Source organism: Monodelphis domestica, chromosome 2, assembly GCF_027887165.1.
Source record: "Monodelphis domestica isolate mMonDom1 chromosome 2, mMonDom1.pri, whole genome shotgun sequence".
Taxonomy (NCBI): domain Eukaryota; kingdom Metazoa; phylum Chordata; class Mammalia; order Didelphimorphia; family Didelphidae; genus Monodelphis; species Monodelphis domestica.
The window spans coordinates 206,174,584-206,202,282 of record NC_077228.1 but is presented as its reverse complement, the minus strand read 5'-3'; the positions used below and the strand labels follow the sequence as shown (position 1 = coordinate 206,202,282).

The following is a 27,699-nucleotide window of genomic DNA, read 5'->3' as shown; positions in this document are numbered from 1 at the left end:
GTTTGGGTCCACATAGGCAGTATATGCGAGAGGCAGGACTTGAATCTGCATCTTCCTGGCTTCGGTATCTACTCTCTATCCTCTATCATCATGATGCCTCCCAGATGAGGGGAGAGGTAGGGAAGAAAGGTACGAAAATTAAAATATGGTTCCTAGCATTTATAATGTACATTTCTTTAGGTTATAGGAGTTTTTAATGGATAGGGATATTATCTCTTCTATGGCTCTGGGAGGAGCTTCAGTAAGTACATTATGAATTTGAAATTTTTCAAGACCTTGAATAAACAATTATTCTACTTGCCTTCTTGTCTACATGACTCAGAACTGATGTATGTATTGTTCAGTCACTCTTCAGTCATGCTTGACTCTTCATGATCCCATCTGTGGTTTTCTTAGCTAAAATACTGGAATTGTTTGCCATTTCCTTCTCTAGTTCATTTTGCAGATGAGTAAACAGACCAACAGGGTGAAGTGACTTGCCCAGCGTCACACAACTAGTAAATGTCTGAGGTCAGATTGGAATTCATGAACACGAGTCTTCTTGACTCCAGACCTGGCATTCTATCCACTGTACCCCCTAGGAGCCCTAGCTAGAAGGGACCTCAAAAGTCCCTTCACTTCAGATGGCCCAAAAAGTGATTTATCTAAGGTCACGTAAGTAGTAATTACCAGAGATGGAATTTGAACCCTGGTGCTTTTCAGAGCTAATGCTGTTTCCATTCTACCTCTTCTTTCTCTCCCTACACTCCTTTTTCCACTCTTCTACCTTCTCTCTTCATGCAATAAATCAGAATAATCTAAAAAAGCCATGATTACATGGCCACCTCTGAGCATTTTTTTTTATCATGCTGTCCTCTCCACCTGCAGATAATTCCATTAATCCATAGCCACTTTCTCCTTCAAGCCAGACTGGACTTCATTATTCAAACCTTCCTTTACTTGGGAATCACCTCAGTACTTACTAGTACAATGTGAAAGTATATTGTCTTGTAATAATAACAACAACAAGAATAGCAACAAGAATAGCTAGCATTTATAGAGTGCTTTAAGGTTTGCAAAATGTTTTACAAATATTATCTTCTTTACTCTTCACAACCCTGGGAGATAGGTGCTATTATTATCTCCCTTTTATAGATGAGAAAATTGAGGAAAATGAAGGTTAAGTGACTTATCCAGAATCACACAATAAGTATTTGAGGCAGAATTTGAACTCTGGTCTCCTTAACTCCAGGTCCAGCATTCTATCCACTGTGCCAACTAGCTGCCTTCAGGTGTACTTCTAATACCTTGCACTACTATTGACAGACTTAAAAACTAGAAGGGTTTTCAAAGGTCAATTCAGGCTCCTTGTAGGAATTCTGAAAGACAGGCATCTCAGTAACCTTCGGGATGAATCAATGTACTGTAGAAAGAACATTGAATTTAGAATCTGAGGACCTGAGATAGGATCCTGATCCTGCTACCATATCTTTGGGCAAACTTTTCCTCTCTGGGTTTTTGGTCTCCTCATGAGTAAAGGAAGAGGTAGGGCTAGAAGGTGCCTCCCAGCTCTGTATCTCACTTATGGCTTCCAACAATAGTTGACCACTTCCCAGGGATCCTCCACTGCTTAACAAATAGCCTTAACCTTTCTAAATCCCTTGTTCATGGATTTCACCTAATTACAATGGCTGACATTGATAAAGGGTTTTAGGATTTACAAAGCGTTTTTGAGTCAACAATCTTGTCTCCCTAAACTTTTGTACCCCAAATGGCTGGGAGTCTGGAGAAAGCTTTTACTTCATTTATCCCTTAGCCAGTGATGGCAAATTTTTTAGATACAGAATGCCGGGCTCCACCCCCACCCCTCAGATTGAGTGCCATGCCCCTCCCCCACACCAAGTGATGGGCCTGCCCCACCCATTACCCAACATAGGGGAGGGAGGAAGTACTCCCATTGGGCTGCTGGGCAGAGGGTGAGGAATGTGAAAAAAATGTTCTCAGGCACAATGGAGAGGGGGAATGGAGCAGCTCTGTCTTAGTCCCTCTGCCTTTTTAGTAACACACTGGGGCGGGGTGACTCTGTGCCCACAGAGAACAATCTGTGTGCCATCTTTGGTACCCATGCCCTAGGTTTGCCATCACTGCCTTAGGCCATCCCATGCTTCAGCACTTTGGACAGGGCTGGGATCAATAAATGCTCTTAAAAATGTTTGTCAGTCCAGTTGGCCATGAAGGAGGACCTCCTTTAGGAGCCAATATATAGCTTCTTCCTTAGCCTATCTGTTGTGACAGCCTCTTAGTCTATCTTTTTCTTTAAAATGTGAGCTCCTTTAGGGCAGAGACCATTCTGTTTTTGCTTTTGTCATCTCCAGCACTTTACAAAGTGTCAGGCACACAGAAAGTGCTTAATAAATTTTAGTGACTGGCAAACTCCGTATTGATTGATTCCCATAGGATGAAGCACCTAACCTGCCATAAGCACTTCAAGACCATTGTCCTGGACCTTGGGACCCTGGAGATAGGGGACCTCCTCCTGAGACTCTGATTTGGTAGAGAAATCTCCCTTCTCTGCCTGGCCAGGCAAAGTAGATTTCTCAATAGTTTTCCTACCATTCTTATATCCTCTTTCCACTCCTCTTCCTTTCTGCCTTTTCCTTTGCCTACCCCCCTCTACTTCTTGCCCCTCCCCAACCCAAACCTAATTTTCAAAATTTCCCAGCTCCCTTCCTTTGGTGGAAGGCAAAGCTGAAAATTATTTTACTGCTTTGGCCGTTGAGACTCATTAGTCATTTCATGTTCCTCCTTTGTCAGTAGGGACCCATTATCCAGCTTCTCATTTTCTTCCATCATATTTCTGTGAAGCCCTCTGCCCCAGTTTGAATAAGAGGTTCTCTCATCACTTCTGTTCTTCCCACACACTTACCTCCCACATGTTCCTCCTATTCCTCTGGCCTTTCTACATCTCACCCTATACTTGCAGTGGTTAAACTTCATGGAGTGGGTGGGACAGGCCAGGGTTCAGTGTTCTTTCTGTGATGTGTCTCCCCTCTCCCAAATGCCCCTCATTGGCCTTTCTAGGTGCTGTTCCCTCCTCACATGGTTATTATGTGATAACATTGTTTATTTATTTCCACTTTCAAAGGGAACCATAATTGTGAATAGTTTTTTTAGCCTTTTCTATCTGGACACCTTCCTATCGTTCACACCTATATCTTCTCTGACTCCAACCACCTTTTCCAGGCGGACCCCCCTCGGCCACTGACAGGGAGTCACTGACAGGGAGCCACTGACAGGGACCATTCAGGGAACTCCCTTTCTGCCCATGGCTGTAGTATTCAAAGTTCTCTCCTGTGTACACACACACACACACACACACACACACACACACACACACACACACACGAGCACAAACATATCCACAGGCACACCCTCTTTACTTTTCCTCCTGCCCTTAGAAAATGCCAACAGTTTAAGGTCTTTGTGTTGAATCCAGAGATATCACTAGCAATCTTGATACTCCAGCCATTTTCCCAACTTCATGATACATGTCCACAAAGCGACTCAAAAAGAGATGTCTGAGTGAAAGTTGCATGTGTCGGGGTGAGTCTTTTTGTTACCCTACAGAAATGATCTCTATAGTCATAGATTTCAGGGGTAGCAGAGTCCTCAGGCAGAAAATAGTTTTTCCTTCCCCAGTTAAGGAAGGGTCATACCACTCGAGCCACCTGCCCCTCTTGTTATAGTGAGTCAGAGACAAGTGAGTCATGAGTAAGGAATGATGGCAAAGTAATTTCTGGTGGGGAATGCCTAGGTTCCTGATAAAATTATGGTTTTCAATGACATTGCCTCATTCTTGTTGATGTCATCATGGGTTCTGAAGATGTGGCCATGGTTCATGGTGGACTTTCTAATGATGTAGCTGTGACATCATCACAAAGATAAAATCATTGTGAGGAATTCTATTGACAATATTATGGTTTCTCCATGTGTCCTTATGAGTATGTCACAATTATTTTCATGAAGAAATTCATGTAGATGCGCTAGTACCAACTGGTGACATCTTTAAGGCTGATGCCAACCATCCAGTCCTGTGGTTCCTAAGTGGAGAGCCACATTGTGCTCCAAGATGACAATATAGGCCACTAGTTTTCATTGTCCATGTGCTTTTAATGTTCCATCCTGACCCTCAGGTAGGTTGGTCCAAAGAGCAGACAAGGAGCACAGAAGAGCAAATTAAGTCATTATTCCTGTCTAAGACTCAGCAGCCTTCAGAGTTCCAGGGTCTTCTGGAGGACCCTATTTCCCCATCCACCTCTTATATGCTTTTCACCAGTTTCCCACCTCTGTCTGGGTCTCATGGGTTCAACATTTCCCATGCAAGTACTGGAGTATGCCAAAGTTGGAGGAGGGAACTGTTTTCCTGCACAGGTTAGGAAGAGTCAGACATGAGAGGCAGTAGGGAGAGCATATTGAATGATGCACTCCTCCCAATAACCAAAGTTAGATTCCTTTCTGTTCCTTTTGGCATCTCCATCCTCCACCCCTGTGTTCCCCATTCCACTCAGACAGCTGTTGACTGCTTGATGCTATGGAAACTGACTCGGGTAGGGGAGGTAGGGATGGACATGGCTCGCGCCACTCGAGCACGGATTGAATGTTTATCTTGCCACCGATGCCACCTTTTCCGCACAGCTGAGCGAACCTGCAAGAAAAGAATGAAGGGCATTCAGACTGGGGTAGGAAGACCATCTCCATAAATCCTAGACAAAGCCTTGGCTGCTCACTCATTCTGGATTCCATCATTTCTCTATTTTCCAGACTATGGAAACTAAGACCTGGTTTCACTGATGAAACATCAAACTCATGGCTTCCAACCCTCTGAGCAGTCCTCTAGATTCCCAAGAAAGAAGGTGTAATGGAGTAATTGAGCAGAGTAGTCACTGGGTAAATATTGGTAAGGGGTAAAAAACAGGAGCCCCCAAGACTTACATCTAAGACTTTCACCTTGGCAGAGGAGCCAGAATCAGGCTTCCAGCCACTTCACGTCTCCAAAAATAACTTCAGTCACAGACATAGGAAGAGGGAGGGGAAATACATGGAGGCTATTATACATATATCATTTCTAGCCCTGACATCTTATCCTATCACCCCACAACCAGTCAAGTAGAAACACCCAATTCTTAGCAACCTCAAAGGTTTCCTTCCTTTACTTACCTCACTGTTGAGGAAACAGTAGAAGACAGATACGAAGAAACCCTGGCGGGAGGAAGGATAAGACTATATTATCCTGAATAAGGGAGTAGTCTGATGCTTGTCCTCACTCAGACAGCTTTGCTTATTCCACCTCTCTAGCACTGACCTTGGCCACCCCAACTCCCTCCCCACTCTTTGTGCATCCATCATCCCATTCCTAAACTAGCTAGCATCCAGTGCACGTCTGGGAGCCTTCTCTGACTAAATGTCCCCTCCTCTGCCAGCTCCCTCTGGCACCCATGCTTGTTATAGATTCCTGTAGTAGTTAGTAATTTGCTGTTGCTCGTCCCCTCTAGACTGGCCCTCCGTAAACCCTTCCTCTGTTCTCTGGGGGGAACTACCCTGGGGCTCGTCCACCTTGATTGATGAGTAAGTGAACTCACCAAGCCCAGTCTAGCTGGCCCCATACCAGACTATGTTTCACATCCTATCTAGCCAACACTTGGTCATCTTACTAACAACTCTGCAATAGCCCGACCGTACTTCCTATCCTTTCTATCTAGTGTTCTACAAACAGTGACTACATTAGAATTAATATTGCTTCTAGAATCTGTCAATCATGGACCCACTCACTCTCCCTGTGGCTCACCAGATCTAATCATTCTGTCCCCTGGCCATCATTTTCTTGAATGTGCTAACTCTCCTTATGAGAATGCAAATTCTTCAGAGGCAAGAATGATCTCATTTTTAATTTGTATCTCCAGGGCTTAGCAGAGTTTCTGGCACACAATAAGAAACGCTTAATAAATGCTTAAAAAAAAACCCCTTGCTATCTATCTGAGAATTGATATTAATTATCAGTTCCAGGGCAGATGAGCGGTAAGGGCTGGGCAATTGGGGTTAATTGACTTGCCCAGGGTTACATAGCTAGGATGTGTCTGAGATCTGATTTGAACCCAGGCCTGTCATTCTATCCACTCAGCCATCTAGTTGCCCCAAATAAATCCTTTTTTAATTTCTTTCAGTGGATTTCACATTGTCCATCCTAGATCCATACCATCAGAGCTGAAAGGGGCCTCAGAAACCAAATAACACAGTTCTTTTATAAGGAAAGAGAAGTGGAGAGAGATTAAGGGACTTATCCAAGGTCACACAATTAATATCTGGGCTTGGATTTCAGTTCTGGTCTCCTGTTTGAGATAGCATATTTGGAATTAGAAGACTTGAGTTCCAATGCCAGCTTATTACCTATGCAACCTTGGACAAGTCACTGGGCTTTTTAGTTTCTTCATCTGTAAAATAAAATGGATTGGACTTGCTGACTTCTTTATTTTATTTTATTTTATTTAAAACATTATTCCTTGGTTGAACTTGTTGACTTCTAAAGGTCCCTTCCAGCTCTGATCCCATGACCCTATGATTACTAATCCCCTGCTCCTCTCACTATTCCATAGCTATATCAAAAGTTATTAGAAGGTAAGGACAGAACTTTCTCCTTTTCTGGTGCTATCCAAATGGCGGGCGCCATAGCAGTATTCAAGCCATATGAAATTTTGATAACAGATGGACTGCCTGCTATGCAAAAAAGAAGAGCAGTCACCAACCCCCATGCTTTCTCCTCCCACCTCCATCAAACGAAGAAGGCTGAAGAAAAGAGCGTTACCTGGAAGGACTCCAGGAAGGAGTTGAAGTAGATGAAGACAACTCGAGAGACCTCATCCTCCCCAGGGTTCACAAAGAACAACATGTATGTGATACCCAAAAGAGGTAACAGCACAAGAGTGGCTTTCACAGCTTTCCTGAAAAGAAAGAGGAGAGAAATAGGGATGGAAAACCAGGAGTCTGTGGATAGAAGCCACATTCATGTCCCAGCAGAGCCTTTCTATAAGACCCATTGGAGGGGCAGGTTGGAGGGGAGGTAGTCTTTACTTAGGAGATCTCCTAGTAGGGGATGGGGTCTTGGGATCTGTGGGGAGGAGGAGGAGATCTCAGCATCTTTACATTCAGATCTTGGGAAGAGGAATTTCAGGTCTGATGGGGTGAAACTGGAGGTGCTAGGAAAGCAGTCACCTGTACTGAATGGTCTCTGAAGTGGTTGAAGCCCGGAGCTTAGTCATGAGGATACGGACAATATTGAAGAGGAAGATAAAGTTGATCTGAAACAGACCAGAGTCAATGGGGCTCAGAGCTGGCCATGGCCTTAGGTTAGGGCTCCTCCCCTATAGATCTTTGCCCTCCCCTCTCAGGACATTGGCATCTCTTGGAGACTTAGTATCTGGGGTTTGGTGCTTCAGTGAGATGACCAACCCTTCCAAAAATGGATGAAGATATACCGACTATCTTTCATCTTTTTTTTTTAACCCCTTATCTTCTGTCTTAGTATCAATTCTAAGACAGAAGAAAGGGAAGGGCTAGGCAGTTGAGGTTAAGTAACTTGCCCAGGGTCACACAGCTAGGAAGTATCTGAGGCCAAATTTGAACGCAGGTTCTCCTGACTTCTGACCTGGTGCTCTAACCACTGTACTACCTAGTTGCCCCTGATAATCTTTGTTATGAGAATAGGGCAATGGCATCTTCATTATAGAAAACAATCTACTCCCTGATCTTGGATAGGTACCTCATATTTGGGTATGAGGGCAGCAGGCAATAGACTGTGTTTCAGCCTACTATTGATTGCCCAAGCAGATATAAACACCCTGACTCTTGTCCTGCTCTCATGATAGCCTTCTGCCTGTCCCATGTGGATCCTGCACCCAAATCACTGGAAGGCTTCCTCTAGGTTTCTAGTCCATTCAGTGCTCCATTCCTAAGACAGACGACCTACTAATCCCAAACCAATTATACTCCCACTAAGTTCTTACCAGCAGGACCAAAATCATGGGACCCTGGTAGATGTAGTCAGTGTACACTCCAGCCCTCTTTCCAAACCAGCACCTGGAAGACCAGAGAAGTGATCGTTATCAGGAGGCAGAAGTTATCAATGACCTCAGTTCTCTAGACTTACCCAAGACCTACAAGCCCAGGGAGGTGGGAGAGCATGGCTGACCTTATTCCAGCTCTGCCAAACCGCAACTAAAAATCCTCAAGGAAAGCCTCCATTATTCCATCTGTGAAAGGACTACTAACCTTCCAAGATCACTGGGTCATGGGTCATGGACCCCTATGGCAGTCTGGTGAAACCTATATGATATATGACCACGTAGGAATAATATTTCAAAATAATCAAAGGAAATGCCAAATTTCAGTTTGAAATGAGTAAGAATAAGGGTGCAGTTTTTCCCCCATTCCCATTCAAGTTCACACACCTCCTGAAATCTCTATATGGACCCTGGTTTAGGAGCCTTTGTTCTATTGAGAAAATCAGAGCAGGAAGAGAACAGAGGGTAGGGTATTGTCTGCCTCTGGTGTCATTTATTCATTTCAGTGCAACCTAACAAATGTATATTGATCATTTGCTATGGGCCAGGCACTGAGCAAAGGCACTGAGGATACAGAGAAGGAAATGAGCCTGCCCTCAAGGAGACTACAGCCCATCATGGGTGCTGGGATGTGATATATGTACAAATGAGTAGGATAAAAGATAGAACAAGATAAGGACAAAGGAGAAACTCAAAGTGTTAAGGGAACTTTAAAGAGATTATATCACTTTCATGGCAGGAGTGAAAGAGAGAAAGAGAGAGAGAGAGAGAGAGAGAGAGAGAGAGAGAGAGAGAGAGAGAGAGAGAGAGAGAGAGAGAGAGAGGTTGAAGGACAACTTCAGCAACCATTTTAATTTATTTATTCATTCGTTTGTTTGTTTTAAACCCTTACCTTCCACCTTAGAATCAATACTGCATATTAGTTTTAAGGCAGAAGAGTGATAAGGGCTAGGTAATGGGGTTAAGTGACTTTTCCAGGACCATACAACTAGGAAGTGTCTGAGGACAGATTTGAACCTAGGACCTCCCATCTCCAACCCTGGCTTTCAATTCACTGAGCCACCTAGATGTTCCCCCAGCAACCATTTATTAAGAGAAACTGGATGGTAGAAAGTCCAAGCAGTTGGGGCAGCTAGATGACTTAAAATCTAGCCTCAGACATTTCCTAGCTGTGTGACCCTGGGCAAGTCATGTAACCCTCATTGCCTAGCCCTTACCACTCTTCTGCCTTGGAACTGATACTTAGTATTGATTCTAAGATGGAAAGTAAGAGTTAAAAAAAAATAAACCAAGCAGTGGACCCAGGCAATTTTCCTGGCTGTCCATCCTATAAGTCCTGCATTGCCTGGTCCTTGTCTGTCTAGTAGACTATAAATTCAATAGAATTTAGACTCCTTGCGGGCAGGGGCTGAATTTCATTCTTATCTAATAATACGAATTCATATTTTAATTTAGTGCTTTAAGGTTTGCAAAGTATTTTACAAATATCATCTTCTTTGATCCCTTCACCAAACCCTGGGAAGCAGGTGCTACAATTATCCTGATTTAACAGATGAGGAAACAGTCAGAGGTTAGGTGACTTGCCTAGGCTCACTCCACCAGTAAGTGTTTATGGGGAAATTTTAACTCAGCACTTTCAGTTTCATTGCTCTACTCACTGAGCCACCTGGCTATCTTTCTATCCTCAGTACTTTGTACAAAGCAGATAGCATTAACATCTAATCTGAATCTCTCCTGCCTCAATGGCATTTCTTCATTCTGGTCAGATTTCAGAGAATGTTGTTTTTTCAGTCATACCCAACTCTCTGTGACCTCATCAAGGTTTTCTTGGCAGATACCAGAATGGTTTGCCATTTCATTCTCCAGGTCATTTTCCAGATGAGGGAACTGAAGCAAAAAAGGGGGTAAGTGACTTACCCAGGGACACACAGCTAGTAAGTTTCTGCGTCCAGATTTGTTCTCTGGAAGCTGAGTCTTCCTGACTGCAGCCTCTGAATTCTATCCATTGTGCCACCTAGCTACCCCTCTACTACAACTACCCTGATCTACCTTTGTGCACCTGGGAATGAGGTCATGAGATCCAGTTGAGACACAGAGCTGTTTCCTGTGTGTTTCATTTTAGCTGTACCCTGAACCTTCCCTTCCCAGGGTAAAGAGTGAGAGTGTGGCATAGTAGGAGTCAGGAGACCTGACCCTCCCCAGCTGTGTGACCTTGGACATGTCATTTCCATTTTTTTCCTAGGTGATGAAGGAGATAGAGTGCAGGACCAGGAGTCAAGAAGATCTTATTTCAAATTCAATCTCAGACATTTATAGCTATGTGACACTGGGCGAGCCACTTAACCTCAGTCTGCATCATTTTCCTCATTTGTAAAATGAGTACTGGTTAGGATAAAACGAGATAATATTTGTAAACCACTTTTTTGAAACCTTAAAACATTATATAGATGCTATTCTTCTTAGTGGGGCAGCTCGGTGGTGCAGAGGATAGAGTGCCGGGTCTGGAGTCAGGAAGACTCCTCTTTCTGAATTCAAATCCGACTTCAAACACTTACTTAGCTGTGTGACCCTGGGCAAGTCAGGGAAGATCTGAGCTCAAATCCAGCCTCAGTCTCTTACTAGCTGCATGACCCTGGACTAGTCACTTAACTCTGTTGGTCTCAGTTTCCTCATATGTAAAACGAGCTAGAGAAGGAAATGGCAAACCACTCCAGTATCTGTGCCAAGAAAACACTAAACGGGATCATGAAAAGTCATGAAAAACACCAATTATTGTTATTATTTCTCTTCTCCGAGTCTCAATATCCCCATCTATAAAATGGGGTTAGATTAGAGAAATACTAGAGCCCCTTCCAGTTCCCTTAGTCTGTGATTTCCTTGTCCCCCTGCCTTCCAAATTCAGTAAGCCTCCATCTAGCCCCTGAGAAGTGCCAAGTACTCATGGAAGAAATAGTCAGTTCACAGAAGACAAAACTCTGTCCTCCAGGAACATCCAGCTCTGGGTGTGGGGAAACGGCAAGCCTTTCAGGTGGATCAATGGGGCAGGATTAGCCCTTAGTCCAGAGGCTGGAGCCGCCCGGGCAGTAGGGGGGAGCGAGGCAGTGTTCCCAAGCCTGCCCCCTCCCCAGCCAAGCCAGGCTTCTTGCCTTCCCATCTGGGATCTGATGGAGCTTGTTCTCCCAGGAATGTGCGAGATGCAGAAATCAGCCGGCCGCCTCTGACTCAGACAGGAGTCACCCTGATAAATATGGAACGGATTCAGATTTCTTGTCCCTGCCAATACAGCTGAGGCACCCCCATTGCCCAAGCAGACGGAGGAGGAATGGGAGGGGGGAAGGGCCGGTGGCTGCCATACCAGGGAATCTGGGCCCTATTAGCACATCCAGAGCTGGGGGAAGCCTGTGTTTGTGGGCACACACACCCCTGCAGATGTACACACCTCCCCCCTCCATGCTTACACACAGATAACACAGAGACACCAGCCTTGTATTCCCACAAGAGAACTGTGGCTACTTTCAAATAGATTCTGCTATCTGGTCTGCTGAATATATTGAAAGCAAAAGAAAATATCATCTTGACCCCTGTGAGCACTGACGTGGCCACCCACGTGCATTCAGAGATAAGCACATATAGCCCACCAAATGATGTGCATGAATACGATATGCATATTCCTGAAAAGAGGGGAAGGGGGGCAGCTAGGTAGCCCAGTGGATAGAGAGCCAGGTCTAAAGTTGAGAGATCCTGGGTTCAAATCTGGCTTCAGATACTTCCTGGCTGTGGGACCCTGGGTAAGTTGTTTAACCTTGATTGACAAGCCCTTGCTGCTCTTTGAATTAGAATTGATCCTAAGACAGGAGGAAAAGGGTTTTTTTTTTTTTTAAAGGAGGCAAAGATGGTGGTCCTGGAATTGAGGAGTTGTTGGAAGTAATAATATACGAATTTACAGAACATTTACATCTATCATCTCCTTTGATCTTCACAACATCCTCCTGTGGTACTTTAGAACAAGCATTATTAGCTCCATTTCACAGGCAAGGAAATCAAGACTCAGATAGGTTCAGTGACTTGCTAATAAGTGTTACAGGCAGGATCTGAACTTGGGTCTTGGCTAACTCTAAGACCAGTACACCAACTCTGCATTAACAGTTCAAGTAACTAACTAGCTGGGTAGTCTCTGAACTTCTATATTCTAACATATGGCAGGAAATTGCCCACCAAGAGCCAGCACGGAATAGTGGGAAGAGGATTAGCTATGAAGTTAGGAGATTTCCTTGCATTAGGAGATTTCCTTACATTTGTTAGGAGATTTCCTTACATTTGTAAGCTCTGAAGCTTTGGGTATCTCAACTTCCTCAAGCAATAGAATCTTCAAATGTAAAATGGAGATGATAATATCTTCAGGACCCCCCTTAAAAGGTTGTTGTGAAGAAAGTGTCTTGTAAACCCTAAAATGGGACAGAGGCTTGGAATCAAGAAGACTCATCTTCACGAGTTCATATATGGCCTCAGACACTGACTAGCTGCGTGACCTTGGGCAAGTCACTTAATCCTGCTGGCCTCAGTTTCCCTATCTGTAAAATGAACTGGAGAAGGGAATGGCAAACCACTTCAGTATCTTTGCCAACAAAACCCCAAATAGAGGTCATGGAGAGTCAGAAATGACTGAAACGACTCAATAATGACAACAACCCCCCAAACACTTGATAAATGTGAATTATCATTAAGCTGAATGTTTCAAAGGACAAGTGGGACACACAACTTCATTCTCAGGATCAAAGATCCCCTCCGGAGGTCAATTCTGTCTTTGTCTTAGGCTCTATAGACAGGCTTATCTCCTACCCAGACAGCTTAGCATCTTTTACATGGGACAATTTATCCAGAGAACGAGCTCCATGGCAGCTTACTAACTCAGTCATTAAGATCTAAAACATTTAAATCTCTATTCCTGACCCCAATTAGTGTCTGTGCTCATTCTTTCATCTTCTCTCTAGAGAGGTGAGGCATAGTCAGGTCTTCCTTTGAACAGAACCATGCAATGTCAGGGCTGAAAGGTACCTTAGAGACCATTTAGTCTAACTACCTCATTTTATGGAGATAGAAATGGAATCTCAGAAAGGGAAAATGATATATCCAAGGTCATGCAGCCAGTGAGTGGGAGGGTAATAACGAGAATCTGCATCTCTTTCTGCTTAGCTTAGTGGTCTTTTCATTCACCACCATTGCCTTAGAAGTCAGAGCTTTTGCTATATCTTGAAGTAGCTTCTTCCTGAGCTCATTAAGGTGACTGGGTACCCATTCTTCAGATGGAAAAAACTGAAGCTTGGAGTAGAGGAACTGTCATGTGGGTTGGGAGCACTGGGGAAGGGCATCTATACACATTCATAGAACCACATCTTTCCCAGTTGAGAACTCAGATATTCTGATTCTCAATAATGACAGGGGACTTCCAGTTAAGATGGCGGCTTAGAGAAAGCTGAAGTTCAGATCTCCGGAAAACCCTTCCCGACCGATCTCAAACTAGAAGCTCCTAAGGCGCCGAAATTCAAAACGATCAACAGCACAGACCCTGGGAACCCTCCTCCTGGACCTGGACCCGGTTCAAAAGGTACGGCTCCCCTTAAAAGCCAGAACCCGAGATCCCTCGGACCTCAGGGGTAGGAGCGCAGAGTCCAAGGCTCCCGGAAGCGGCAGCCGCGCCGGGCTCAGAGAGCAGGGTCTGAGGAACAACAACCCTCAGGGTCTTCTACCCAAGTCCCAGTCCGGGTGAAAGTTACTGCCTGGGGCTTCCGCTGCAGAGAGCCGGTCGGTCAAAGAGCCGGTTGGTCCGGGTGAAAGTTACTGCCTGGGGCCTCCGCTGCAAAGAGCTGGTTGGTCCGGGTGAAAGTTACTGCCTGGGGCCTCCGCTGCAGAGAGCTGGTCAAAACAACAGCAACCCTCAGGGCGGGCAAGACAGCCTCACGGGCTGGATCCTGCTATCCAAGTCTCAGTGAAAGTCTGTGCTCTCGGAGCTTGGGGAAGCGGCAGCCCATCCCCCCGCAGGCCGACGAAACAGCCTCACGGCCAGGGATTCTGAAGGCAACTTCCGGAAATCGAGCCAGGGGGAGAGTGTGGCCTCGTGGTCCGACCCTTCCATTCCAGTTCCAGTGAGGCATATTCAGTTTAACCCAGGGAAAGCTCATAGAACCAACATCTGCCCAGGACTAAAGCCTCTGATCACCAGACAAAGACAAGAAAAGCCAATCCTCCACGTTCAGAGATGACAAATTCCACAGAAGCACAGAAGCCCCAAAATACCAAGAAAAATAAGAAGAAAGGGGCGACTCTGGACACATTCTATGGAGCCAAAATACAAAATACAGAGCAGATAGAAGAAGATATACAAGAAAATTCTCCAAAATCTTCCAAAGGAAATAGAAACTCTCCACAAACCCATGAAGAATTTGAATCAGAAAGGACCAAAAAGATGGAAGCCCTCTGGGAGGAAAAGTGGGAAATGATGCAAAAGAAATTCACGCATCTACAAAACCAGTTTGACCAAACTGTAAAAGAAAACCAGGCTTTAAAGCAAGAACTAATAAAGCAAAGCCAAAACACCAAGAAATTAGAAGAGAACATAAAATATCTCACCGACAAGGTGATAGATCTGGAAAACAGGGGGAGAAGAGAAAATTTAAGAATAATTGGACTCCCAGAAAAGCCAGAAATAAACACCAAACTGGACATGGTGATACAAGATATAATCAAAGAAAATTGCCCAGAGATTCTAGAACAAGGGGGCAATACATCCACTGACAGAGCTCACAGAACACCTTCTACACTAAACCCCCAAAAGACAACTCCCAGGAATGTAATTGCCAAATTCCAAAGCTATCAAACAAAAGAAAAAATCCTACAGGAAGCCAGAAAAAGACAATTTAGATATAAAGGAATGCCAATCAGGGTCACACAAGACCTTGCAAGTTCTACGCTGAATGATCGTAAGGCATGGAACATGATCTTCAGAAAGGCAAGAGAGCTGGGTCTCCAACCAAGAATCAGCTACCCAGCAAAACTGACTATATACTTCCAAGGGAAAGTATGGGCATTCAACAAAATAGAAGACTTCCAACTTTTTGCAAAGAAAAGACCAGAGCTCTGTGGAAAGTTTGATACCGAAAATCAAAGAGCAAGGAATACCTGAAAAGGTAAATATTAAGGAAAGGGGAAAAATGTTATCTTCTTTTACTCAAACTCTCTTCTATAAGGACTACATTTATATCAACCTATGTATACTAATATGTGGGGAAAATGTAATGTATAAATAGGGGGTAAAGAAAGACCAAATAGAATAATGGTTCTCACACAAAGATTCACAGGGGAAGGGGAGGGGAAGAAAACTCCTATAAGAAGGAGAGGAAGAGGGGGGGGCGGTTTACTTAAACCTCAATCTCAGGGAAATCAACTCTGAGAGGGAAAAACACCCAGATCCATTGGGATCTTGAATTCTATCTTACCCAACAAGGGTAAGGAGAAGGGAAAACCAAGGGGGGGAGGGGGAGAGGGAGAACAAAAAGGGAGGGAAAGAGAGGGGGGAGGGGGAGGGAACAAAAAGGGAGGGACTAAAAAGGGAAACATCAAGGGAGGGGACAAGGGGGACTGATTCAAAGTAAATCACTGGACTAAAAGGTAGAGCCGAAGAAGAAAAGGTTAGAATTAGGGAAGGCAATCAAAATGCCAGGGAGTCCACAAATGACAATCATAACTTTGAACGTGAATGGGATGAACTCACCCATAAAACGTAGACGAATAGCTGAATGGATTAGAATCCAAAACCCTACCATATGTTGTCTTCAAGAAACACACATGAGGCGGGTTGACACCCACAAGGTCAGAATTAAAGGATGGAGTAAGACCTTCTGGGCCTCAACTGATAGAAAGAAGGCAGGAGTGGTAATCATGATATCTGATAAAGCCAATGCAAAAATAGACCTGATCAAAAGGGATAGGGAAGGTAATTATATTTTGTTAAAAGGGACTCTAGACAATGAGGAAATATCATTAATCAACATGTATGCACCAAATAATATAGCACCCAAATTTCTAATGGAGAAACTAGGAGAATTGAAGGAAGAAATAGACAATAAAACCATACTAGTGGGAGACTTAAACCAACCATTATCAAATTTAGATAAATCAAATCAAAAAATAAATAAGAAAGAGGTAAAAGAAGTGAATGAAATCTTAGAAAAATTAGAATTAATAGACATATGGAGAAAAATAAATAGGGATAAAAAGGAATACACCTTCTTCTCAGCACCACATGGCACATTCACAAAAATTGACCATACATTAGGTCACAGAAACATAGCACACAAATGCAAAAAAGCAGAAATAATGAATGCAGCCTTCTCAGATCACAAGGCAATAAAAATAATGATTAGTAATGGTACATGGAAAACCAAATCTAAAACCAATTGGAAATTAAACAATATGATACTCCAAAACCGTTTAGCTAAAGAAGAAATCATAGAAACAATTAATAATTTCATCAAGGAAAATGACAATGGCGAAACATCCTTTCAAACCTTTTGGGATGCAGCCAAAGCGGTAATCAGAGGCAAATTCATATCCCTGAAAGCTCATATTAACAAACAAGGGAGAGCAGAGATCAATCAATTGGAAATGCAATTGAAAAAACTCGAAAGCGATCAAATTAAAAACCCCCAGCAGAAAACCAAATTAGAAATCCTAAAAATTAAGGGAGAAATTAATAAAATCGAAAGTGATAGAACTATCGATTTAATAAATAAGACAAGAAGCTGGTACTTTGAAAAAACAAACAAAATAGACAAAGTACTGGTCAATCTAATTAAAAAAAGGAAGGAAGAAAAGCAAATTCACAGCATTAAAGATGAAAAGGGGGACAGCACCTCCAATGAGGAGGAAATTAAGGCAATCATTAGAAATTACTTTGCCCAATTATATGGCAATAAATACACCAATTTAGGAGAAATGGATGAATATATACAAAAATACAAACTGCCTAGACTAACAGAAGAGGAAATAGAATTCTTAAATAATCCCATATCAGAAATTGAAATCCATCAAGCCATCAAAGAACTTCCTAAGAAAAAATCCCCAGGGCCTGATGGATTCACCTGTGAATTCTATCAAACATTCAGAGAACAATTAACCCCAATACTATACAAACTATTTGACATAATAAGCAAAGAGGGAGTTCTACCAAACTCCTTTTACGACACAAACATGGTACTGATTCCAAAACCAGGCAGGTCAAAAACAGAGAAAGAAAACTATAGACCAATCTCCCTAATGAATATAGATGCAAAAATTTTAAATAGGATACTAGCAAAAAGACTCCAGCAAGTGATCAGAAGGATCATTCACCATGATCAAGTAGGATTCATACCAGGGATGCAGGGCTGGTTCAACATTAGGAAAACCATCCACATAATTGACCACATCAACAAGCAAACTAGCAAGAACCACATGATTATCTCAATAGATGCAGAAAAAGCCTTTGATAAAATACAACACCCATTCCTATTAAAAACACTAGAAAGCATAGGAATAGAAGGGTCATTCCTAAAAATAATAAACAGTATATATCTAAAACCAACAGCTAATATCATCTGCAATGGGGATAAACTAGATGCATTCCCAATAAGATCAGGAGTGAAACAAGGATGCCCATTATCACCTCTACTATTTGACATTGTACTAGAAACACTAGCAGTAGCAATTAGAGAAGATAAAGAAATTGAAGGCATCAGAATAGGCAAGGAGGAGACCAAGTTATCACTCTTTGCGGATGACATGATGGTCTACTTAAAGAATCCTAGAGATTCAACCAAAAAGCTAATTGAAATAATCAACAACTTTAGCAAAGTTGCAGGATACAAAATAAACCCACATAAATCATCAGCTTTTCTATATATCTCCAACACAGCTCAGCAGCAAGAACTAGAAAGAGAAATCCCATTCAAAATCACCTTAGACAAAATAAAATACCTAGGAATCTATCTCCCAAGACAAACACAGGAACTATATGAACACAACTACAAAACACTCGCCACACAACTAAAACTAGACTTGAACAATTGGAAAAACATTAACTGCTCATGGATAGGACGAGCCAATATAATAAAAATGACCATCCTACCCAAACTTATTTATCTATTTAGTGCCATACCCATTGAACTACCAAAATACTTCTTCACTGATTTAGAAAAAACCATAACAAAGTTCATTTGGAAGAACAAAAGATCAAGGATATCCAGGGAAATAATGAAAAAAAACACATATGATGGGGGCCTTGCAGTCCCAGACCTCAAACTATATTACAAAGCAGCAGTCATCAAAACAATTTGGTACTGGCTAAGAAACAGAAAGGAAGATCAGTGGAATAGACTGGGGGAAAACGACCTCAGCAAGACAGTATACGATAAACCCAAAGATCCCAGCTTTTGGGACAAAAATCCACTATTCGATAAAAACTGCTGGGAAAATTGGAAGACAGTGTGGGAGAGACTAGGAATAGATCAACACCTCACACCCTACACCAAGATAAATTCAAAATGGGTGAGTGACTTAAACATAAAGAAGGAAACCATAAGTAAATTGGGTAAACACAGAATAGTATACATGTCAGACCTTTGGGAGGGGAAAGGCTTTAAAACCAAGCAAGATATAGAAAGAATCACAAAATGTAAAATAAATAATTTTGACTACATCAAACTAAAAAGCTTTTGTACAAACAAAACCAATATAACTAAAATCAGAAGGGAAACAACAAATTGGGAAAAAATCTTCATAGAAACCTCTGACAAAGGTTTAATTACTCATATTTATAATGAGCTAAATCAATTGTACAAAAAATCAAGCCATTCTCCAATTGATAAATGGGCAAGGGAAATGGATAGGCAGTTCTCAGATAAAGAAATCAAAACTATTAACAAGCACATGAAGAAGTGTTCTACATCTCTTATAATCAGAGAGATGCAAATCAAAACAACTCTGAGGTATCACCTCACACCTAGCAGATTGGCTAACATAACAGCAGAGGAAAGTAATGAATGCTGGAGGGGATGTGGCAAAGTAGGGACATTAATTCATTGCTGGTGGAGTTGTGAACTGATCCAACCATTCTGGAGGGCAATTTGGAACTATGCCCAAAGGGCGACAAAAGAATATCTACCCTTTGACCCAGCCATAGCACTGCTGGGTCTGTATCCCAAAGAGATAATGGACACAAAGACTTGTACAAAAATATTCATAGCTGCGCTCTTTGTGGTGGCCCAAAACTGGAAAACGAGGGGATGCCCATCAATTGGGGAATGGCTGAACAAACTGTGGTATATGTTGGTGATGGAATACTATTGTGCTCAAAGGAATAATAAAGTGGAGAAGTTCCATGGAGACTGGAACAACCTCCAGGAAGTGATGCAGAGCGAGAGGAGCAGAACCAGGAGAACATTGTACACAGAGACTAATACACTGTGGTATAATCGAACGTAATGGACTTCTCCATTAGGGGCGGTGTAATGTCCCTGAACAACTTTCAGGGATCCAGGAGAAAAAAAAAACACCATTCATAAGCAAAGGATAAACTATGGGAGTGGAAACACCGAGAAAAAGCAACTGCCTGAATACAGAGGTTGAGGGGACATGACAGAGGATAGACTTTAAATGAACACTCTAATGCAAATACTATCAACAAAGCAATGGGTTCAAATCAAGAAAACATCTAATGCCCAGTGGACTTACGCGTCGGCTATGGGGGGTGGGGGGGAGGAAAAGAAAATGATCTATGTCTTTAACGAATAATGCTTGGAAATGATCAAATAAAATATATTTAAAAAAAAAAATAATGACAGGCAGCTGCGTGTCAGTCGGCACAACTCATCTGTGTTCTGTTCATCTGGAACAAAGTGAAGTCATGTCTGACCCAAGATAGTAGATAATAGATCTGTGTCTGGAAAGCCATAGAGTCTAACCCCCTCACTTTACACAGAGGGAAACTAAGGCATGGAAAGATTAAGTAGTCTGTTCAAGGTCACTTAAATGGCAAATACTGTTAGTTTTGTTATCCTGATTTCTCTTACATCTTGTCCCCTCCTCTTCCCTGAAAATATTTCTATTGAGACCCAGCTCATCCTGCCTGGACAGCAGTAATAGTCTCTTGATTGGTCTTCTTGCTGCCTGCTTCTTTTCCCAGTTATGGAACAAGAAAAAGGATCTGAAGGATCATTTATTCAGTCCAGTCTTCAGCAGAAAGGGGATCCTATCTGTGATTGGGAATTTGCCATGTCCTGGAACAGCCTCTACCAATGATGGCAAACCTTTTAGAGACAGAGTGCCCAAACAACACCCTCACATGGCATGTGAGCCACCCCCTCACCCCAAACAGGGGAGGGAGGAACCACTCCCATTGAGCTGCTGGGCAGAGGGGCTTGGCATGTGAGAAATGTCCTTAGGCATGCATGGAGAGGGGGAGGGGAGCAGTCTCTTCCAGCTTGTGTGCCAGAGGTTCGCCATCATGGCTTTAAACTATCTCTTATCAAGTCACTCCCGGCAAAATATCCCCAGTTTCATCAACTATCCACAGAGTTGAGTGTTCTTTCTTTCTTTTTTTTTACTTTACTTTTTTACTTTCTGTTTTAGAATGGATACTAAGTATGGGTTCCAAGGCAGAAAAGTGGTTAAAGCTAGGTATTTGGGGTTAAGTGACTTGCCCAGGATCACACAGCTAGGAAGTGTCTGAGGCCAGATTTGAACCCCTCTCTAGGACTGGCTCTCTATTCACTGAGCCACCTAGCTGCCCCAAGTGAAGGGTTCTTAATCTTTGTGTGTGTGTGTTGTGTGTCTCATGGATCCCTTTTGGTAGTCTGATAAATCCTATGGCCTTCTAAGAATGATGTTTTTAAGTGCATAAAATTAATGTGTATGCAGGATTATGAAGGAAAACAATTAGACAGAAAGAGTTATCAAAATATTTTTTTAAAACAAGTTCACAGGGGCAACTAGGTGGCACAGTAGATAGAGTGCTGGGCCAGGAGTTGGAAGGACCTGGGTTTCAAATTTGGCCTTAGACACTTCCTATCTGTATGATCCTGGGCAAGTCACTCAACTCCAATTACCTAGCCCTTACCTTTCTGGCTTAGAGTTGGCAGGACAGAAAGTAAGGGTTCAAAAGAAAAGTTCACAGACCCCAAGTTAAGAGCTCTTGCCCTCTTCCTATTGAATTTATTTGTCTATATTCTTCTTAAAAGTTAGTGCTCTGAAATAAACTCAATATTCTAGATATGGTTTAACCAGAGCAGAATTCAACAGGACTCTCATCTTCCTTGTTCTGAACATCAAGATTCTCCATGGCCTGAAAATTTTATCTAACCCTATCACCTAATACACACATATTACAGATGAGACAATTGAGGTTCAGCAAAAGGAAATGACTTGCCCAAGGCAACCTAGATAATTAGTGGTGGTGGTAGTAATGGGATGCATCTTCCTGAGTTCAAATTTTATTAGCTATATGACCCTGGATAAGTCACTTAGCCCTGTTTCTTTCAGTTTCTTCATCTGTAAAATGATCTGGAAAAGAAAATGGAAAATTGCTCCAAAATCTTTGCCAAGAAAACCCCAAATAGGGTCATGTAGAGTTGAATATAACTGAAAAATTACTTAACAACAATAATCCTGATTTTTAGACTAGCGTTAACTCCTTTAGTATCAGAAATCTGATCACTGTTTCTTCCACTTGACTCAGGTAAAACACATTTCCCCACCTTCATACATATTGTTGCTGGGGTCGATGGGGAAGTAGAAGAGATCTCTGCTCATTATGGTGTAGAGCAGCTTTCTGAAGGTGACACCTCTGTTCCAAACCATCAGTGATAAAGGAGAGGGGGATAAAGGGAGAAGAGAGATAAAGATGGGGCATCTACTTACTTCTCATTGTCATAGTACAGTTTCCCGATGGCCCAGGCCACAATGATGGGGAAAGGCACACCTGTAGGGGAGACAGGGTTAGTAACAGGGTAGGATCCAGCCCTTCTGTCTTAGAATTACCCACTTTAGGACATTCATTGTGGGTCTAGGGATTTGATGGCATCCATGCAATCCAGTCCTCTGCCCATAAATAGGACAAGGTGATCCAGGCACCTCGTGATTCCTACTCAGTACACACTAGGTCCTAAATTCATTTGCTGAATTCAGTTGGATGTCAGGCCATAGAGCAGTTTGTTCAGGGACTCAGCTGACTGCTTGCTTTCAGATCCATCAAATAGATGAAGTGCCCCCACTCTCTCCTACCTTGACACATGCCCCACAACCCTCTGAGGTATCCCATCTAGAGTAACCCTCTTCTTCCCTCAGGGCTCCCAGAATGGACCATCCTTCTCTTTGGAGAAGAGGAAAGGGAAAGCCTTAGGGCAGAGGGAGCCTTGGGAAGATGAGAGGAATCATCTCCAGGGAGAACCTCCTGAGGAGAGTGCCAGCTGTTCTTCTCCCTCTGCCCTTCTCCACCCAGCCCATCCAGGGCTATAATTATGCATGTGTGTATATGGTGGTGGGACGAGAAGCCTGGGAGCCTTTGGGCTCTGTGCTGAGGGTCCAGTAAGGCACGATTCTTGACCACCACACTCACACCAGCCAATACAGATAAACATCCACTTTCGAAGCTTGTCAGTAGAGTAGGTGAGCACAATGGCTGTGTGTAGGTAACAGCCTTCTCCAAACATCCAAAAGAAGTTGGTAACATGAAAATAGTTGTAAGCCGCTGTCACGAGCCGGCACCAGCCCTACACAGCAGAGAAAGGAAAGAGGATTAGGCAGCCAGAAGTCAGGGGAGAGAAGTTTAGAAACATCTTTGTTATTGCTCATCTTTAGCCTCTAATCCTGCCTCTGTGTCTGTTGGTCTTAGCTTCCCCAATAGGATTATTTTTTTTTAACATTTTTTTTTATTTGGCCAATGTCAAACATTATTCCTTGGATACAAAAAGCATTTTCTTTTCCGCCCACCCCTCCCACTACCCCTCCCATAGCCGATGCGCAATTCCACTGGGTTTTACACGTGTCCTTCATCCGAACCCATTTCCATGTTGTTGGTGTTTGCACTAGGATGATCATTTAGAGTCTACATCCCCAACCATATCCCCTGGACCCCTGTAGTTAAGCAGTTGTTTTTCTTCTGTGTTTCTACTCCCATAGGTTTTCCTCTGGATGTGGATAGTGTTTTTTCTCATAGATCCCTCCAGATTGTTCAGGATCACTGAATTGCCACTAATGGAGAAGTCCATTACGTTCGATTGTACCACAGTGTATCAGTCTCTGTGTACAATGTTCTCCTGGTTCTGCTCCTCTCGCTCTGCATCACTTCCTGGAGGTTGTTCCAGTCTCCATGGAATTCCTCCACTTTATTATTCCTTTGAGCACAATAGTATTCCATCACCAACATATACCACAATTTGTTCAGCCATTCCCCAACTGAAGGGCATCCCCTCATTTTCCAATTTTTGGCCACCACAAAGAGTGCAGCTATGAATATTCTTGTACATGTCTTTTTCCTTATTATCTCTTTGGGGTACAAACCCAGCAGTGCTCTGGCTGGGTCAAAAGGTAGATAGTCTTTTAGTGGCTCCCCTCCCAATAGGATTATTGATAGAGGAAAGCTAGAGGTGGCAGGGCCATGGGATACTGGGTCCTTGCCCTGTTTTGTCACCACTGTTGACTCCTCTGCACCAGACTTAGCAAGTCTTTTGGAAGAAAGGGCAAACAACAGCCTGGGCTCCCAGTGGGTGTTTAGAGGGAGAGATGGAGTCAATACCAAAACCTCTGCTCTTCTACTGAGTAAGGCTTGGAGAGTACTCAGCAGTCCCCCAAAACCTTGCTTCTAGGTTCATTCCCTAAAATGACTTTTGTGTCAGTGATAGGAACAGGAAAAGGGGGAAAGGAGGAAGACTCTTGGTCTAATCCTTGGGTCCAATTTGTGACAAATTTTCAAGGCTGCTCCTGTATTACGTTAGGAAGGAGGGGGACTAGATGACCTCTTTCAACTAAATTTCTATGACTGTCTTCAAATGAAAAGACTTCGATTTTTGTAGGTCAAATAACACCCCGACTTTATTCTACCTTGAGGGCATCTTTGTGCTGTGTTTCTAGGCCTGTCTCCTCCAACTCCCCCTTCCCACCCCACACCTGGTCCAGACCCTGGCTCCAAGGCTCAAACCATGTCCTGGACAGGATGTACATACCACATTACTCTGGTGTACTTCAGGGCTCATGGTGAGCTGTACCACAAACCAGGTAGCATTGCGTAGGATGAAAGCAGAGATGAGGTTCCAGTGAATGATGTTCCGAAGGCACCGGATGCTCCTTTGTTTGGGTAGAAAGGAGGAGAGATAGACAGTAGTATAGGAAGGTGGAAGAAGAGGGCAAAAAGTAAACCAATCACCCAAAGAAGGCAGTAAACCCCAATCTCACCTGACCAGTCCCTGTCTCTGTCCAGCTTGGCCCCTCAACCCTTCCAGTCCTAGGATAAGTTCCTTTTGGGCAGGGATTACTTTTTGGTTTTTAGCTTAATATCTCTAGCACAGTGCCTTGTACACAGTAGGCACTAAATAAATACTTTGTTGAAAAAAAGACAGAGCTGGAAGATGCTTGTTGTCTTTTCTCCCCTTCACTAGATTTGTCTCTCATAGCCTTGGGCCTTCCTGGCAATGGGGACTGTGTTGGGGAAAGTTGTGGGTATCCATTTCAGATGATCTTCACCTAAGGAGATGTGGCAGAACTAGGATATCAACTGGGTGAAAGATGCCAAAGGGGAGGGTCCATTGAAGGGCTAGGTATACTGGCATAGTTGGGACCTAAAAATTTGTTTATCTGCATTGACCACTAGAAATACTTTGGAATAAGTTAAAGGTTCTATAAACTAATGATTCTACAGAGCAGAATCCAGTTCAGCCTCAATTCCATCTCTTTCTGCTCTGTTCTCTTACAGCCTATATTGCTAGTATTTTCTCAGAGCTGCATAATGTTTGAGAAGAACAGGATGATAAAGGTCAGCTTCCTAATTTGACATCTAAAGAAACAGGACCAGAAAAGTGAAATGATTTTTTGCCCAATGTCCCCCAGCACAACTGACAGCAGGTATGGGATTTGAACCTGAATTTATCTGACTCTCAAGACTAACATATTTTCCAACCCTCCACTATGTCTCAGATTCTGTACTTGTAAATAAGTTTTATCTCCCCAGCTAGAGGGAAGAGACCATGCCTTACAATTCTTTTGTTATCCCAAGACTACTCACACACAATGTTGAGTGCTCAGCATGTGCCCAAGAGTTGTTGAATTGAAAAGAAAAAAGAATACTTTAAATGTGTTCAAGAACTGTTAAAAATTTTAAGTTCCTCAAAAGCATTTGACTGGAAAAAAATCAAATATCTCTAATAAGGGTTTGATATTTGAAACAGATAGACAGAGATAGGTAAAACCAAAAACCCTTCCTCAATAGATAAGTGATCAAAGGATATGAACAAACAGTTTCAAAACATCAATTAGAAACTATTAAAACAATTACAGGAAAGAAGTCTCCAAAACACTAGTAAAAATCTCATCATCCCTAAGATTTCACTTCACATCCATCAAATTGTCAAAGATGACAAAAGATGAAAATAGTCAACAGAGGAAGTGCAGAAAGGCAGGCACACTCACTAATGCATTGTTGGTAGAACTGTGATCTAGTACAACTATTATGGAAAGCAATATGGAATTGTGGAAATAAAGTGGCTAACATATCCATATTCTTTGACCCAGTGATTCTACTGGTCGACCTATATCCCAAGAATATTAGTGGTAAAAAAGAAGGGCTCCATATACACTGAAATATTTGCAGTAGTCCTTTTTTGTAGTAATACAGAACTGGAAACAAAGCAGAGGCTTATTAACTGGGGAATGGCTAAACAATTAGTGGAGAGTAGGAGGAAGGAGAGAAAACAAACACTTGTTAGTTGAAACAAAATAAACATAAAAAACTCCTTGAATTGTAGTACCTGAATGTAATGGAATATTACCATGCTGTGATAGGCAATGAAAGTGATGAATACAGAGAAATGTGGGAAGACCTACATGAACTGATGCTGAGTGAGGTAAGCAAAGATAGGAAAACAATTTACACAATGACTACATCAATGTAAATGGAAAGAACAACCAAGAAACAAATACAAATATTGTGAAATTATAACAAACAGACTTGGCCCCAAATAAGAGCTATTAGGAAATATCTCTCCAACTTCCTTTACAGAAATGAGTGGGTGGGAGGAGTTCATGGTATGGAATATCATAAATAGTAGTAAATTGAAATGACATAAAAACAAAAAATATATTAAAATCTGTCTAAAAATTTTTAAGTACCTTCATATTATCTAAAGTTTTGAATATTCACCGTTTGCTACTGGCATGCCCCTAGACCAAGCTTTATCTTAGAAGGCAGATGTGTACTCCAGGTTTCTTTCCAAAGAAAAAAGGTTACTCTAACCCAAGTGACTACCACAGGAGCAGATCACTTGGCATTCAAGTCTAAAGGATCCTCAACTTTAGTCCCAGTGATTATATATATATATAATCACCCTTTTTTTCCCTCTTCAGCATAGCATTCTCTTTTACTCTTAAGTGTTTGCTGTTGTTTAGTCATTTCCAGTAGTGTCTGACTCTTCATAATCCCATTTGGGGTTTTCTTGGCAAAGATATTGGAATAGTTTGGCATTTTCTTCTCCTGTTTATTTTATAAATGAGGAAACTGAGGTAAACAGGTTTAAGTAACTTGTCCAGGGTCACATAGCTAGTAAGTATATGAGTCCAGGTTTGACCTCAGGAAGATGAGTCTTCCTGATCCCAGGCCTGGAACTCTATCCACTGTACCACCTAGCTGCAAAGGACCTCCTCTCCCCCAGGATTAGAGCAAATAATTTTCCCTCCTTAGTCCAATGGTATCAGACACAAATTGAAACAGGGGCTGCTAGTCCATACATACTGACTCTTGCGGGCTGCATATTGCCTTAGTTTTTAAATACAATATTTATGTTTTTCAGAATTTTTGTTTATTTTGTTAAATATTTCCCAAATACATTTTAAACTGGTTGGGGCCACACTCTAGAGTGCTGTGGTATGCATGTGGTCCCAAGATGGCCTTTTGTTTGACCCCTCTGCTTTAGAACATGAAGGACTTGACTTATTTGTGGCATACTAGGATTCTGGGAACTGGAGAAGAGCTAGAATTCATTCTGTGTCAGAGGAGGACTGGGGTGGCAGCAGTTCTATGGAGAGGCACCCACTAGGGCCAGACCAGACCCCCTAGTGGAATAGGAGAAAGAACCCTGATGGCAGCCCCAATCCAGCCTCTGTAGTTGTCCTTCGCTTCTCAGATAAGATGTCAGTGTAGGCAAATGGTGGCACATGGGAATCTGGCTTTCCTGCCCCCAACATCGACTCTTCTACACCAGGGCTAGCTGGTTCCTTGGGAATAAGGGCGAACAGTCCTCTCTTTTGCCTCCCACCATTGACTCTTTTGCACTAGAATCAGTTGGTTCCTCAGGACTCTGAGCAAACA

The 27,699-nt window shown here is 42.6% G+C and overlaps 1 protein-coding gene across 1 annotated transcript in view; it reads right to left on the bottom strand.

Annotated features, from left to right (window-relative positions):
• Positions 1-1,011: 1,011 nt before the first annotated feature.
• The window catches only part of CRHR1 (corticotropin releasing hormone receptor 1), a 131,154-nt gene continuing 104,466 nt past the window's right edge, over positions 1,012-27,699 (bottom strand). Inside the window, exons 6-13 of the mRNA XM_007482503.3 lie at positions 24,347-24,467; positions 22,741-22,894; positions 22,044-22,104; positions 8,037-8,109; positions 7,246-7,331; positions 6,839-6,974; positions 5,197-5,238; positions 1,012-4,684 (exon numbers count right to left, since the gene is read on the bottom strand). Coding sequence (XP_007482565.1) covers positions 4,544-4,684; positions 5,197-5,238; positions 6,839-6,974; positions 7,246-7,331; positions 8,037-8,109; positions 22,044-22,104; positions 22,741-22,894; positions 24,347-24,467 — 814 coding nt within the window. The 3' untranslated portion in view covers positions 1,012-4,543. The remainder of the gene's footprint in view (positions 4,685-5,196; positions 5,239-6,838; positions 6,975-7,245; positions 7,332-8,036; positions 8,110-22,043; positions 22,105-22,740; positions 22,895-24,346; positions 24,468-27,699) is intronic.